Here is a 17079-nt window from a genome sequence, read left to right on the forward strand (position 1 = left end):
GTTCCCTGATATGAAGAATACAACCAATGTGCAGGGCTGCTGTTTGGATGTGAGGATGTGACATAAGGCTGGGAGTGTGCTCCACCCGACGTAGGTGATCACAAACAGTTTTTCAGGTATGAGGAAGCAGATCCCTAGAGGACTGGGGTGTGCACTTGCCAGCTGCTATCAGGCCTCTATGCTGGGTGGATCTCAGTCTCAGTAACAGGTTCTCTGTCATCCTTGTGTTAAGTAGCTACAAGCTGCTGGACCCCATCTCCACCCCACAATTTTGGAAGGAAATTCCCCCATTTCCCACAATGCTTGGAAGGAAGACAGAGACAGAAAAAAAAATCCAAATACTCCCTCGGAACACAGGAACACATACAGAACTGACTAAACCCTTGGCAAAAGCCAGAACGAACCATTTGAGGAGCTTCATTCCGTCTACAGTGGGGCCACCACGCGCCCACCTGCTCCTGCCTCTTCCTCACGCTAGCGGAGCATTTCAAAGCAACGCAGCACTTACTGCCCTTGAGGGGTCCCGGGCTTGCCGGCCTGCGTGCAGGGCCCCTGGCATCGTGCCGTGAGCCGGCCACTCCGGCTGCAGCTCCAGGGCCGCGGCGAGCCTGCTGCAGGTGCGGCTGAGGCCGGACTGCTGCTTCTGGACAAGGTGGCTCCCAGACAACGTTAGGGACGTCAGACAACTCGGCATCTACGCGTGTGCTGAGAGGCCCCGGAGCCTGCCCGCCCGCCCGCCCGCCACCTACCTGGGAGCCGGCCTCGGCGGCCGGGGTGGGGAGGAGTGGCCCCGGCTCTCGGGCCCGGGGGGCTCGGCTCGGGCTGGCTGGTGCGCGCCGGGCTGGCCGTGGGCAGGGTCGCACCTGTACGTGAAGATCAGGGCCGGCCTGTCCCGGGACCCGCCCGGGGCCTCGGCGAACCAGTGGTGGCGCTGCACGGGGGGCGGCGGCAGCATGTGGATGACCGTCCCGTCCAGGCCCAGCAGCCGGCCCTGCTCCCGGCCCTTGTCCCTGGCCTCCTCCTCCTCTGCCTTCCGGCGGCGGAAGAAGCTCTTGAACGATATCCAGCGCTTGGGCCTGGCGTCTGGGGCCCGGCGGCCGGCGTCGGGGAGCAGGGCCGCCTCGGCGTCCGCGGCCCTCGTCGGGCTGGCCGGCCCGGCCCGCAGCCCCGGGCGCCTGTGCAGGAGGCTGCCCGGCTGCTGCTGCGGGGGGGGGCTGGGGCGGCGGCCCTGCTCCCCGCGGGCCTGGGCCAGCAGCCTGGGCAGGGGCCCGGGGCCCGGCTTCGCCGGCGGCTCCCTGCGGCCACGGGGTCGGGGGCCCTCGGTGGCCTCGCCCGTGGCCTGGGCCGCAAGCAGAGACCGGGGTCGGGCTGGGGTCGGGGCCTCAGCGTCGGGCGTAGCGGCCTGCAGCTCGGAGCCAGGGGGCGCGCCCCTCCGGAGGGGCCTGCGGCGGCTGCACGGAAGCCACGATCCGCGACAGCGCGGCGCCGGCCTGGTCCCTGGGCTCCCTGGGCTCCCTCGGGCCGCCTGGGCCTGGCGCCTCCCGCCCCTGGGCGCCCTCGGCCGCAGCCCCGGGCTCGGCAGCCGTCCTCTGCGCGGTGGCGGGCGAGCTGTGGCCGGAGCCCGAGCCCCTCTGCGGCGGGGACGGACCTCGGCCAAGACAGCTGTTCAGCTCCTGAACCTTCTGAGCCACCGAGCCCCTCTTGCGCTCCGTGCTGCTTGAGGACCCCTTGGCTTGGGGACATTCGGGGGGTCTGACGGTGCTGCTACCGGATGCTTTGCCGTCCGTTTCTATCTCTTCGTACGTATGGCTTATCATACTTGTGGTTTTTTCCTTCACCGACAGCTCTCCGCTCGTCCCAAGGAAACTTCTGTAGATGGCTAGGTTATCATACGCGTTGGGATTGATGACGATGGGAACTTTGATGGCGTTTTTGGAACTCCGAGCGTAGGTGGGCTCGTCATGGATGATAATTGGGAAGGGCGGCATGCCGGCATTGTTGTAACTATTGAATTTTATTTCCGACAAATTGGGCGACTTAACAGGGATCGTTTTCGAGGAAACGTTGGTAGTTGTTGGTGAAGTAGGTGCTGATTTGTGGCAGCTTTTCCTGGGAGGGATGTTGGGCCCGGTCCCGCTGCCGATCAGCTCCACCCTGGGGATCTTCTGGCGCGGGCTGGTGCTGGAAGTCCACACCTCCTGGTACCGGATGGCACTGGAGCTGGGGAAATGGGCGCCCGTTTGTCCTGATGTCAGCGCAGGTGAGGTCACCGGAGAGTTTGGAGTAGAAGAGGAGATTTTCGTCTTGGGGTTGTTGACAGGCCCTTCCAGGTGCTCACTGGCCATGGCTGCCGACACGTCCACGATAGTATATGGCTTGCACAGCGGCTGCTCCAGATTCACGACTCGGTAAGGCTTTGCTTGCTCTTCCACGGGGACAAGGTTTATGGTTACTGCTTGCCCAGCGATGTCCGTAGAGGCTTTACTTTCTTGCTTTTCAGTCTGTACAGCGATCTTGCCATCCTTCTCTTCCAGTCGGAGAGCGAGGACTGCTTTGTGTGTTTCTGGAGCTTTGACTGAGCCTTTGGGGGCCTGTGAGGACTCCTTCTCCTGATTATCACTAGACAGACTTTCACAGCTGGGCTCCCCTTCCTTCATGTCCTTAGGATCTCCTGGGTTAGCAGGAGATACTCCTCCATTACAGACCTTCTGGCAAGAGCTACTGGCTGTCTCAGAACGTGATTCTTCTGTTAGAGAAGAACCTGGCGACGTAGAGTCAGAGGACACCATGCTCTGAATGCTTCCCGGCCCATACGAGGCCACAGAGTTCTCTTCATAGCCATTCAGGATTTCATCGTAGCTGTCGTCATAGTCGACGGCACAGATTCTCTGCAGAGACTTATTTCGCAGTGGGACCGTATTCCATTTTTTGTCCACAAAGAATCGAACAGGAGACAAAGTATTTGCCCTGAAGTTAGCAAACCGGGGCTGCCCTCTCATGCGAATCTCCATGGCCAACAGCTCTTCATCACTCTCATCCCAGCTCTCATGCTCCTCCTCCATGTTACTGAATAGTACATCTTCCTCACTTTCCTCACCACTAGAAAACTCGGGGTAACAGAACCGGCCCCCTTCATTACTGATCACTTCTGTGCTCCCGCTCAGAATCACGTGCTTGCCTGGAGTGTCCTTTATCCCGCCCATCATGCAGCTTGGGGGAAGCTTTCTTTCCAATGATCTTTTATAGCAATCATTTATTCTTCCTAAGAAGGTCTCTCTAGAGTTTGTTTCATTCCCTCTTATCTGAGGGGCGGCATCCAAGCCTGCTATCTCCTTTAACACATCAGTTAGCCCATTATTGTTATTTGATATCTTCTTTGCACTATCATTATTGCCATAAGGCTTAGGGGCATGGCTAAATCCTTCAATGTCATCTTCATTATTATTATTAAGTGGTTTCTGATTCAAGGCCGTCCTGTTTCGGTTCCATCCTATGATGACAGATTTCTCACAGTGTTCTTGGATAGTAAGTTCACCACATACACTTTGCCCATCTGCTACCATCATAGTGGGCTTCACAGCTATAGTGGGTTTTTTAGCCACAGGAGGACGGAAATTTGCAGTGTTCCTCATGCGGTGGTTATTACTGTGATTGGCATTAGTTTTCACATTGCCATGGGTGACGGGTGCCTTCTCAGGATCTGGGGGAAGCTGGTGCAAGCTTTTAGGTTTAAAGCAGTTCTTGCATTCACCAGGTTTCCAAACGTGTTCAGTAAAGGTGTTACAAGCAGACATTTTTAAAAAAGGACCTTCACAGACAATGCTTTCCTTTCAGTACATGGCACAATTTTCATCCATCAGTTTTCACCTCCCCTAGGTATCATAGCAGCTCTTGTAAGTGTGATCTGTGGGGGAAGAAAAAAAAAGAAAATCTAAATGGAAAAGGCACTCTGGAAGCATATCATAATGAATGACTTAAAACAATTGGCTCCATTCATCAACTTTTTCTTAAATTAAAAGATTGAGAGGGCAGCCCAGGTGGTCAGCGGTTGAGCGCCGCCGCCTTCAGTCCAGGGCGTGATCCTGGGGCCCTGGGATCGAGTCCCGCATCGGGCTCCCTGCATGGAGCCTGCTTCTCCCTCTGCCTGTGTCTCTGCCTCTCTCTCTGTGTCTCTCATGAATAAATAAATAAAATCTTAAAAAAAAAAAAAGATTGAGAGAGAAACTAATTTGAGCACTTTCTGAACTCTCTTTAGCCAATCAGCATTCTGGAAAGTCTGTTTTGCAGTCTTAATTTTGTACCCTCTCACTGAACTATAATCTATGTGGCAAAGACACTGAGACCTTGTCCTTCTGGGAGGCCTTTGAAACTGCTCTTTTTACCATCTGCCAGCCTGACAGATGCACACTTCTTAGCCCACTGTAGGTCTTCTTCTCCTACCCACCCTTTCAGTTTTGGGTATCTCATGGACTCCTCAATCTCAATGCATTCAAGATGAATCCTCTGGCTACCTCTTTTCTGAACTCTAGGAGACTTTTCTACTCTAAGCAGCTGTCCTCTCCTCACCAGGCCACCTCCTTCTGTCTTTAACCTATTTAACTTAATGTCACTACCATCTACTTAGATAGCTAAGCTCAATCTTTTTTTTTTTTTTTAAGATTTTATTTATTTATTTATGAGAGACACAGAGAGAGAGAGAGAGGCAGAGACACAGGCAGAGGGAGAAGCAGGCTCCATGCAGGGAGCCCGATGTGGGACTCGATCCCGGGACCCCAGGATTATGCCCTGGACCGAAGGCGGTGCTAAGCCACTGGGCCACCGGGGCTGCCCGCCAAGCTCAATCTTGACACTGCTTCCCTCACTTCTATCTAGTTCTGTATCTAACTAACTCCTTAAATTAGTCTTCCCAATTTGACCTATTACATTTCACTGGAACTCTCTCTTGCCATTAGTAGACCCTGCTAGTAGTTCAGAGACTCACCATCTTTGCCTAGATTCCTGTAATAGGCTGTTAATGGGTCGTCAAGCCTGCAGTCTCACCCCATTCCAATCCAGCCTCGGACAAGGAATATCAGCCTCATTTGGAAACTTGTTAGAAATGCAGTATCTTCAGGTACAACCCCAGATCGACTGGATCAGAATTCATATTTAATGAGATTCTCAGGTGATTCTATTGTTCTTGTACTACTATCAAATTCACCTTTCTAAAATGCTAAGACGATCAACTTATTACCTACCTTAACTAGTCTGTGGCTTAATCTTACCTAATGCACTGACTCCCAAATGTCAGTGTGCAGACCAGGGGTTGCCAGCTAAATAAGAACCACTCGGGGAAGCACCTTAGCCCTACCCAGTCAATTTCTGAGGGAAGAAGAATCTAGGAATCTGATTTTTAAACAAGTTCTCCAGGTTTTGTTTTTTTTTTTTTTTTTTGGAACAAGGTCTATGTGCATTAAGATGTCGGAACCTCTGAACTTTAGGGTGGGATAAAAACCCCTCAGGTTTTCATGATACGGTCCTTGCCTCCCTTCTAGCCCTATGTCTTGAACATCAACTAGTCTTATTACGCTGTAAATCCCACTGAGCTACTCATTTCTCCTTGGTACTATCAAAGACATACTTCCACGAACAAGCACTTTCACTTTTAATTGTCTGGCTCCCCACTAGTTTTTGAGCCTCCTTAAGGTCTGGGCTATATCTTATTCAACTCAATGTGTCTAGCATAAGGAGATGAATAAATATTGGTTAACTAAATGTGCTGGTTTATTTAAAAAAAAACTAATCTTATGACTCTTTTTTGTCTTAGGCACATAGCTGCAGACTTTCTCACAGAACATCACTACAGTGTTACATTTCTAATGTGGATATTATAATAAAGTTGTCAGTAGGCATGTTCATGTAAGAACTATTTTAATGGCTGAAAAGTTTAACTTTATGTCCCTGTCATGTACAAGGACAGTGACAGGATCCTTGGTTGGATCAGAAATGCAGCGAGTTTCAGGATGTTCATAAAGAAGGAAATGATGTTTTCTTTAGCTCAAGTGTGTATGTGTATATGCATGCACACACAGAGCTTAGTCCCTGGTGGGTAATATTCATAAAGTACTCTGCCTCAGTGGAAGAAGTACAGACTTAAAGATCAAAGTATTACACACAGAGAGCACAACAACCTGGCCAAAACTCTAGTTCCTTTTTTGTTGGGGATCATCAAATGGTTCTTTTTTAACATGGTTAAAACATACTTTTCAAGTGTTTGTTTGAAAAAATTTATTTAGTCTTTCAGACATTCTCAGAGCTATTCCTTGGTTGATAAAACCATTTCCTGCTAGTCTGAGATTGGAATGTTTTGAGCAGGGGAAGAAAGGCATAAAATTAGGATGAAAAAGAACAGGGGCCAGATCACGTAGGGCCATTTAGGCTTTTAAAGATTACAGAGTTTATCCTAAGAGGAGTGGGAAGCCACTGAAGGATTTTAAACAGGGGAAACGCCAAATGCCATGATCCAATTCGCATTTTAAAAAGACAACACTGACCAAAAAACATGAAATACTTAGGCTTAAATCTAATAAAATATGTGCAAGATGTACAATCTCTATGCAGAAAACTACAAAACGCTGATAAAAAGGTATCAAAGACTTACATAAATGGAGAGAGATACCGAGTTCTCTCAGTACTCTTAAGGTGCCAATTTCCCCCAAATTGCTCTGTAGATTCAACATAATTCTAAAAAAAATCCAAGCAGGAAGTTTTTGTAGAAATCAACAAGCTAGTTCTAAAATTTATTCAGAAAGGCAAAGGAACTAGATTAGCCAAAGCAATTTCAGAAAAGAACAAAGTTGGAGGACTCACATTACCTGATTTCAAGACTTAGCATAAAGCTACAGTAATCCTGACAATGGGTTATTGGCCAAGGATAGAAAAATAAATGGGAGAGTGGGGCCAGCAAATACCAGCTCATAGGCCAAATCTAGCCTGTTGCCTGCTTTTAAAATTTTTCCCTAAGCTAACAATGCTTTTAAAATTTTTAAATGATTGAAAAATTCAAGAGAATGGTATTTTGTGACAAGTGAAGATTATACGAAATCCCAAATAGAGTGCCCATAAATAAAGCTCTACTGGAACATAGCCAGGCTCATTTGTTTCCATATTGTCTCTGGTGGCTTTGTGCTATGATGCAGAGTTGAGTAGTTCTGACAGACTGCATGTGGCACTCTCATCATTTTGCAGGGCTTTTTAAGCACTCTACAAACTGTGGCGTTTCTACTGCTACATGTATCACCCATGCGAAAAGATATTTTTCAGAGATAAAAATATGTCAAGTTTCACTACACATATGCATTAATAAATGAAATCTGTAATCACATTTGATGAGAGGAAACACTAACTTAGCACCCTAGTTAAGCAAAATGTTATCCCTCTCCCAGAAAAGAATTCCATTCTTTGGATTAGTAGAGCTGCGTTTCAGAAAATTGTACTTAAATTTTTTTTTTTGTACTTAATTATTATACTTTCAATTTTATTTTAAAAATTCTCAGAAATATGTTTTATCTTATTATACAAGTACTTACACAGTATCTTCAATTTTGCCTTTTGGTCTGTAAAACCTAAAATATTTACGATCTAGTTCTTTACAGAAAAATTCTGCTGACCCCTGACATAGATCAACACAGACACAGAACAAGTAGAGTCCAGAAATAGGACTGTACAAACACAGGCAACTGATATTTGCCTACAGCAGTGAAAATTCTTTTCAACAAATGTGCTAAACAATTAGATATTCATAGGCAACAAAGTAAACTTCATTCATACCACACACCTCATACACAAAAATTAACTCAAAATGGATCATAGATCTAAGTATAAAATGCAAAGCTATAATACTTTTAGGAGGAAAAAAATGGGAGAAAATCTTTGTGACCCTGAGTTAGGCTGAGTTCTCAGATCAACACAAAAAGCATGATCCATTTAAAAAGACAATTTGGATTTTATTAAGATTAAAAATGTTTGCTCTGACAAAGATACTGATAAAAGAATGAAAAGACAAGCTACAGATGAAGAATTTTTTGCAAGTAAATATCTGACAAAGGACTTTGTATCCTGAATATATGAAGAACTTCCAAAATTCAATGAAAGAAAACAAATCTGATGTTTTTTTTTTTAAAGGCAAAAAGTTTGAGCAGAGATATATGGATTGCATATAAACTTGTGAAAGGCGCTAAATATCCTTAGTCATACAGAAATGCACATTGAAACTACAATGAGCTACCACTATGCCTCCCCTAGAATGGTTACAGTTAAAGCAAAAATGAAAAGATGCTAGGGAGAATGTGGTAACAAGTGAAATTCACATGGCACTGATGGGAATGTAGATGGCATAGCCACTCTGGAAAAGAGTTTGTAGTTTCTTATAAAGTTAAATGTAAGCTTTCCGTGGGGCCCAGCAGTCTTACCCCTAGATATTTACCCAAAATACATGAAAAGTTATATTTACACTAAAGCATGTACACAAAGGTTTATAGGCAAAAACTGGAATAATCCAAATGTTGTACGGTGGTGGTTAGATGACTACATCCATTTGTCAAAATTCATTGAATTTGACACTAAAGAAAGATTTATTACTGTACATAAATCAAACCTCAATAACATGTGACTCAAAAAACAAAAGACAGCTTTGGTTGTTATATGGAAAATAAATTGGGGGGAAACACGACAGGAATCCAGGAGGCTGTTTAAAGGGCCGCTGTGAGCAAAATAAGATATGATGAGGACCTGGATTAGGACGGGGCATCAGGGAAGCCAGAGAAACGTAGATGCATGAATGATTAGATTCTGGAGAGAGTAATAGGTATTGAGATTTTGGGCTTATGTATTTAAATGATTTGTAGGGACATTTACTGAAATAAACCATGTTGGAGGAGGTGTGACTTTTAGAGACTACTGTTATTAAGTCCATATTTTGTTACCATGTAATAGAGGAAGCAGTTGAATTTAGAAGTCTGGAACACAGAACATAATTATGCTGTTCTTGTCTGTTTGGGAATTACTATGGGAATATCCAGGCTAAAAAGAAACTAGAGCGGGGGGACGCCTTGGTGGCTCAGCAGTTGAGTGTCTGCCTTCTGCTCAGGGCGTGACCCCGGGGTCCCAGGATCGAGTCCCACGTTGGGCTCCCTGCGTGGAGCCTGCTTCTCCCTCTGCCTGTGTCTCTGCCTCTCTCTCTCTGTGTCTCTCATGAGTAAATTAAAAAAAATTTAAAATAAAATAAAATAAAATAAATAAAAAAAATTTAAAAAAAATCTTAAAAAAAAAGAAAACTCAAAATAACAGCCATAATGGTGATGATACAGAAGCCAGATGAGATTTCATTAATGGAGGAGAAGACAACTATTTGAAATGCTACTGACAGGTAATGAGGAATGAGGATCTACATGTGCCCATTAGACCTGGCAACATGAGCTCACCGGCGAGTTTAGCTTTAATTATTTTGGTTTAGCAGTGGGGATGGAAAGGAAAGGAGAATGCGGTTAGTTAAAGAGCGAATAACTGTAGATAGCTTTTTGAAGAAGTTTAGGTGGGAAGCAGAAGAAAGGGCTGGTGGCCCAGAAAGGATTTCCTTAGTTTAAGATGACAATAATGAGATCATGTTGAATGTTAATATTGGAAAAAGACCCAGGAGAGTGGGAGAGGCTGAAGAGACAGGAAGAAAGGTAGATGACCTCAAAACTAAGAAGGTTAAAATTGGGTAGGCTCCATTTCAATCTTACTGTTTTATGGCTGAGGAAAGCTGAAGCCCCCTAAAAGGGCCACATGATGAATGACAAAAGATCTGAACTCAAGGCTATAGCAACCTATACACTACAGTTTGTTTTAAATTATTTTTTCTTTTGTTACACGAGATTTCTTTCTTTTGTTATATATGCTCAAAGTGTAAAATAGAAAACAGAAATCACATGTAATCCTACTATGTGGAAGTAATTTCTATCAATAATTTAGGGTAGTTCACATCAGTCACCAAGAATTATTTTTAAAAAGACATTCCCTATCTACTTAGCAGTATGTGGCATTAAACAGAAAAAGGCATTCTGGCCTAATACCTCATTAATGCAGTTAAATCCACCACTGACCAGAGAGGGATTCAATCTTCTCTTTTAAATAAGTAGTACAGTATATTTTCTTTTTCAAGCCTGGTAGATAATAGTCAAAATAGTTCCCCACATCGAGTGCTAGTAAGTTAATTCAGTCAAGAGATGGCTGTTGAGTTGATTAGCAGCTATCATGTTATCATCAGGACAGACAGATGAGATTCACCGGGAACACAATTAGCTTACGTCAGTGCTGTGTGCAATAGAAAGCCATCAATAAAATTGAGACTCTGGATTTGGCATTCTTTTACAAATACTGTGTACATCTGTATTCATGCTGCTGCAAAAAAAACCAACAGATGAATCAAGCAAACACCTTTAGCAAGCACCAGATGGAGCTGCTGTCTAAGCCACAAAGCCCTAACTGGCAGGCCTTCATTTTTCAACACTAATTATGTTTGGAGACAAAGATGTGCACTTAAAGCCACTGTCAAAACTATTTTAACTCATAACGGGCTCTCAGAAAGAGAAGCCGTACCAGATCGGATGTAGCTCTGTCCAAGGAGCAATTCTTGGGCTTTACTGCCTTTGTGAAATAACTTCAATGGCACTCGGTAACTAGCAACTTTGTCTGCTCAACCTGACACCGCCAAATTGGGAAACTCTAGTCGCCAAAGTTATGCTTGAGAAAGAAAATATATGTCTCCTGAGGCACTTAAGGAAATAGGACAGTCTACCTGGTACCTTCTATTTCTCTGCCAAGACAGGTCTGATATGGAGTACCCAAATGGAGTGTTTAATAAGAAAAGCCCCTTTGCTTCCACATTCCTTACAATCTCAAAGCAAATCCTACAGATGGAATGGCCGATGAGAGTGCTGAATGGAGCTGCCCCGAGAAGCTAACCGAGATTCCACGATCTAAAATCCGATTTCGTGTTTGACAGTTTTCAAGACCAAAGCCCTTCAGGATACAGATGAGGCTACTGAAGAGTAGCTTATTTCACTTCAGGTCATGACAGCTTTTTAAGACCTTATTACTGTTTTTCACTCTCTCTACTGCTATACAGACAATGACAATAATTAGTTTGCTTCGAGTCCAACAGTTCCGAGCAGATTTGATACAAAACGACTAAATCCACCCTGGATTTCAATCTTGGAATAAACAGGCCCGCACAAAGAGCTGGAGCTCCTCAAGCTGGATGTAATTTCCAGGTCGGTGGAGGGGGAGACTGTGTAGGCGGCATATTAGACATCATATATGGAGTATTTCCTAAAGGCACCCAAGGAGAATCTGTTAATAACAAAGGAGGACGGGGAATGAAGTGCTAAGCTCCTTCCCAATCCTATGACTCCGGAGGCCATTATCTTTCATCATAAAATCTGTCCCACTGCCATAGAGACAGAGTCCAGAGTCCTCAGGGCTGAACACGGGCTTTTAAGGACACTGTCGGGGAGGAGCCACCGCCTCTATGTCATCCCGCACAGTGGTCCATCTCCAGGATCCTAGGGCAAATGAACAAGTCCAAGTTCTCATTAGGCTTTTGTAACGGAACAAGTGGGCTCCCCATATAGACAAGGAAGGACACTGTGCCGCGTGTTCCCCACCACCGCTCCCAACCTTTCCTCGTTCCACGGCAACACTGCTGAGCCCGTAGCTCGGCTGCCCGCCAAGCCCCTGCCAAGCCCCTGGTCCAGGACTGAACGGGCGAAGAGGAAGTGAAAGCAAAGCGGCAGGAAAAGCCTTTGCGGGAGATAAAACAGCTTTAGTTTGGAACACAAATGGAAATTCCATGAGTAAGAGGAACCCTCCTAATTTGAGATCTGACCCCCGGCCCCACCCCTCCGTGGAGAAAAAAAAAATCCCTTCTTTGCCATCACAGCACCGGGCAAGATCTTAAGACGTGAGGTTCTCCTGTTCATAGACTAAGGCAAAGTCAGACCTGCTTAATTTGGAAAATTTAACTAAAGCTCTGTTGAGAGGAGGGAGCCCATCCGCTTCCGCTGTTCCAACGCCAGCTCCTCCCGGCCACGCTCTGCCCTGCCACGGGGCGGCCGCCTCCGGGGAGCCACGGCAAGCGCGCCCCGTGAAGACGCGGCTTAGCGCCCACCTCACGGAGTTCACAGTCTTTGACGAGCCAGTCAAATAGTAATAATAATTACTCTCATTAACTTGTTAATAACTAGTTTTAAGATTATAAGTTCCAAAAGCTACACTGAACCCGCCTCAGAGCTCCTGCTTACAAAGCTATGAATCGGAGAAGAGGCTAAAATCTCATCTAACAATAGCCAAGGGCCCCACAATCTTTCCCAGTTTTATTCTGATCACGAGCTGCTCCCTCTGCTTGGAATGTATTGCCTCTGATGCTATTTCATTTGCCAGAACTATTTAGCCTTTAAGACCCAGTTCAAACTTCACCCATGTGATGAGGCTTCACCTGACCTCCTAAACACCATGTGGTGCGGTAGTTACAGAAGTTACACAGCAAGGCTGTGTCCTTTGCACTTCTCCAACTCTTGGATTGCTTGGAATATACCAAATAGTAAATAAATGCTTGCTGAATAATAATAATTTTAGCTAGCATCTTACAACTAAGAGCCAGGCACCATTTGAAGCATTTTACATATGAAAACTCTTAATTCTCATGAAAACCCTACGATGGGGGGATCCCTGGGTGGCTCAGCAGTTGAGCGCCTGCCTTCGGCCCAGGGCATGATCCTGGGGTCCTGGGATAGAGTCCCGCAAAGGACTCCCTGCATGGAGCCTGCTTCTCCCTCTGCCTGTGTCTCTGCCTCTTTCTCTCTGTGTCTCTCATGAATAAATAAATAAAATCTTAAAAAAAAAAAAGACCTATGATGTACACACTACCACTAGGTTCACTGCAGTAATGAAAAAACAGACTGGCTCAAGGTCACATGGTAAGTGACTGTCAGGATGGATGAACGCACGTGTGCTTATGAATGGTACAGCTCTCCGTGCACGGTAACTGGAGGCTGCTTTATTTTTTTATTTTTTTATTTTTTTTATTTTTTATTTATTTATTTATTTTTTGGAGGCTGCTTTAGACGTAAACTTGCTGGTACCTGAAATGCAGTCCACGCGGCGGCAGCAGCAGCAGCACTACCCAGCACATGGACAAAGAAGCATCAGAAGTAGGCACAACTCACACCTTCCCAGCTCAGCTCTGAGGTGGGCAGGATCCGTGTGCTCACAGCAAAGGAAGCTACGAGTAAACCAACAGGCACATACAATTAGCTGGCTGCCCCAAAGTTGTGCTTTTTGTGCTTCAGAGTGAATATGTGAAGGCAAATTAAGCATGATTTTTCAGGAGCCACCCTATTAGGAGCTTATTGAGAAGTGGACGGTGAGATGCTGTCAGAAGTTGCCTTGCTGCATCCTTCCTTCCTGTCGCCCAAGACCATGGAGCCCACTGTCGATGAAGAAAGCCAGACTGCAGACCAGCTGAGATGTGAAGAGACAGGTGATCTCTGGTATCAAACAGGGCAATAAAGGGGCACCTACTGGCTCAGTCGGTAGACCATATGACTCTTGATCTCAGGATTGTAAGCTCCAGCCCAACACTGGGTGTAAAGAGTACTAAAAAAAAATAAAATCTTAAAAATAAAATAAGGGAATAAGAAAGAGGGGAGATGAGGACAGTGCAAGATTCAAAGCTAATAAAAAGAGGAGAAAGGGGGAGAAGAAGTTGGGAAGGAAGTTTCTGACCAACAAAACAGTCAATTATTCTGAGAGAAGTCCACTAGAATGTTTATAGCAGCATCATCAGAGGAAGAATAATGTCATTTGCTACCACACTTCTCAGTTTCTAGAGGCTTTATTGTCTTGCGGGACTTATGTATTTGCTATGAGGTATTATTTTTCCAACCAAACTAAATTTTACCTTCCCCAGCTATGGAAAACAGTTAGCAGTACATTCTGTAAAACATTTGTAATTTAGACTTTTAAAGAGAAAAAGCGCTTTTAAATTAGTGAAAGTCTGAGTTATATGGTACTTTATTTTTTTTTATTTTTTATTTTATTTTTTTTTTAAAATTTTTATTTATTTATGATAGTCACAGAGAGAGAGAGAGAGGCAGAGACACAGGCGGAGGGAGAAGCAGGCTCCATGCACCGGGAGCCCGATATGGGATTCGATCCCGGGTCTCCAGGATCGCGCCCTGGGCCAAAGGTAGGCGCCAAACCGCAGCGCCACCCAGGGATCCCTATATGGTACTTTAAAAAATATGAATATATTGCTTTCAAAGAGATACCATAATAAACTAATGTAACAGTCTTTCCTAGTAGAAGTATTTAGAGGACTTATTCCAATAAACAAATAAAAATTATTTTTATAATGTTACAAATAAATAATGGTTATAAATATTAATATTATGTTAAATAATAATAAAAACATTGAAAGAGTATCTAACAAACAGGAATCCAAGATCTCTTTCCAAAGGTTTATGAGTTTTCCAAAAGAACTTTAATATTGAACTGAAAAAGTTTACATCTAAAATTAATATAAATATATGCTGGATCATTGCAATGGCTACTTATTAACTAAGCACAGCAACTAAGCATTTGCAACATGATTGCAAATGTACATAGACATTTGTTTTTCTAATCTAAACTGGCATCAAGCACACTATTTTAATTGTTAAGGAATAATTAGAAAAAAAAGGAGGCTCACTTGATAGGTAAATGATACAGTCCCACTAAGTAAAGGTCAAAATGAAATAATGGTGCACTCACTATACATTGCACCAATCCTGGATTTTCAACATCTTAGAAATGTGGCAGAAAAGGGCACCAATGGCAATGAAGGCTGCCAAGACACCTCTGGGGTTGGCAGACAGCTTTGTACTCCTGTTGTGAGTAGCAATTCAGTTTGGCAAAATACCATCATTGTATTAAAATAATGTTAATTTGCATGTTATTAGTTTTATAGGTTTTTTTGTACCTAACTTTTAAGTTTGTTTCATAAAGAATTTATATCTAATTTTGTTCATGTTTAAGTAAAATTGTAATAATGTGTATCAACACTAAAAGACTGAAGTTTTTTACCAGTTAAAAGGAGCCTATAAGGGATCCCTGGGTGGCGCAGCGGTTTAGCGCCTGCCTTTGGCCCAGGGCGCAATCCTGAGGACCCGGGATCGAATCCCACGTCGGGCTCCCGGTGCATGGAGCCTGCTTCTCCATTTGCCTATGTCTCTGCCTCTCCCTCTCTGTGTGATTATCATGAATAAATAAAAATTAAAAAAAAAAAAGGAGCCTATAAATTACTGAAGTTTGAAAGTAGTGCTTAAAAACAATATTCTCGGGATCCCTGGGTGGCGCAGTGGTTTAGTGCCTGCCTCTGGCCCAGGGCGCGATCCTGGAGACCCGGGATCGAATCCCACATCAGGCTCCTGGTGCATGGAGCCTGCTTCTCCCTCTGCCTCTCTCTCTCTCTCTCTCTCTCTCTCTCTCTGTGTGACATCATAAATAAATAAAAATTAAAAAAAAATAAAATCAAAACAATATTCTCAAAAAAACCCCAAAACCCAAAACAAAAAACCAATATTCTCTTAGGTAAGCATTCTTTTTGTGATCGTACTTACATTATTAATTTGCTAAGCATCTGTTAAAGGAGTATAATAATCATCTACCTCACAAGGCTGTTGTTAAAATGAATTAAGATAAAATACACAGGGATTGCATTAAACCTATAGATAGCTTTGAGTAGCATGGACATTTTAACAATATTAATTTTTCCAATCCAAATGCTTTTCCAAATCCTTTCCAAATGGAAAGGCCATCTTTCCATTTGTCTGTGTCTCCTTGAACTTCTTTCATCAAAGTTTTACAGTCTGCATTATACAAATCTTTCATTTCCTTGATTACATTTATTCCTAAATACTTTATTCATTTTTATGGGATTTTTTTCTTTCTTTTTCAGATATTTTTGTTGTTAGTATACAGAAGCACAACTGGTTTCTGTATATTGATTTTGTCTCTAGGGACCTTACTGAATTCACTCATCAGTTCCAACAGTTTTTTGGCTTGTCCTTAGGATTTTCTACATATAAAAACATATCATAATTTTTAAAATTTATTCATGAGACACAGGCAGAGGGGGAAGCAGGCTCCCCACAGGGAGCCCAACACAGGCCTTGATCCCTGGACCCAGGGACCCACCCTGAGATGAGGGTAGACACGTAACCGCTGAGCCACCCAGGCGTCCCTCATAATTTTATCAATTTTATTTCTTCTTTTCTGATTCAATGCAATCCCTATCAAAACCCCAATGGCAGTTTTCGCAGAAACAGAAAAAACAATTCTAAAATTTGTATGGAACCACAAAAGATCCCAAATAGCCAAAGCAATCCTAAAAAGGAAAAGCCAGAAACATCACACTCCTGAAACTCAAACTATACTATAAACCTATAGTAATTAAAAGAGTCTGGTGGACAAACAGACCAATGGAAAAGAATAAACAGCCCAGAAATAAACCCATGCATATAAATGGTCAATTTGTTCACAACAAAGAAGCCAACAATATACAATGGAGAAAGAAGTCTTTTCAATAAATGGAGACGGGAAAATTGGACAGCCACATGCAAAAAGAATGAAACTGAATCCTTATCTTACACCACACACAAAATTCAATTCAAAAAGGATTAAAGACTTAAAATATAAGGTCTGAAGCCATAAACTTCTAGAAGAAAACAGAGAGGTTAAAAGTTCTTTGGCATTGGTCTTGGCAACAATTTTTTGAATATGACACCAGAATACAAGCACCAAAAATAAAAAATGATCAGTGGGACCACATCGTACTATAAAGCTTCTGCACTGCGTAAGAAACAATCAACAAAATCAAAAGATAAACTACAGAACGGGAGAAAATATTTACAAACCTATATTGGATAAGGAGTTCATATTCAAAATATATAAAGAACTCATACACCTCAGTAACAAGAAAACACAATCACAGATTTTTAAAAGGGTGGAAAAAACTAA

At 43.7% G+C, this 17079-nt stretch overlaps 1 protein-coding gene across 1 annotated transcript in view; it reads right to left on the bottom strand.

The window, feature by feature from the left end:
* PEAK1 (pseudopodium enriched atypical kinase 1) overlaps positions 1–17079 on the bottom strand; it is a 294514-nt gene that overhangs the window by 65165 nt on the left and 212270 nt on the right. The window contains 2 exon segments of the mRNA XM_041739889.1: positions 750–1430; positions 1432–3904. Coding sequence (XP_041595823.1) covers positions 750–1430; positions 1432–3794 — 3044 coding nt within the window. The 5' untranslated portion in view covers positions 3795–3904.

This window comes from Vulpes lagopus, chromosome 2 (assembly GCF_018345385.1).
Source record: "Vulpes lagopus strain Blue_001 chromosome 2, ASM1834538v1, whole genome shotgun sequence".
Lineage (NCBI taxonomy): Eukaryota > Metazoa > Chordata > Mammalia > Carnivora > Canidae > Vulpes > Vulpes lagopus.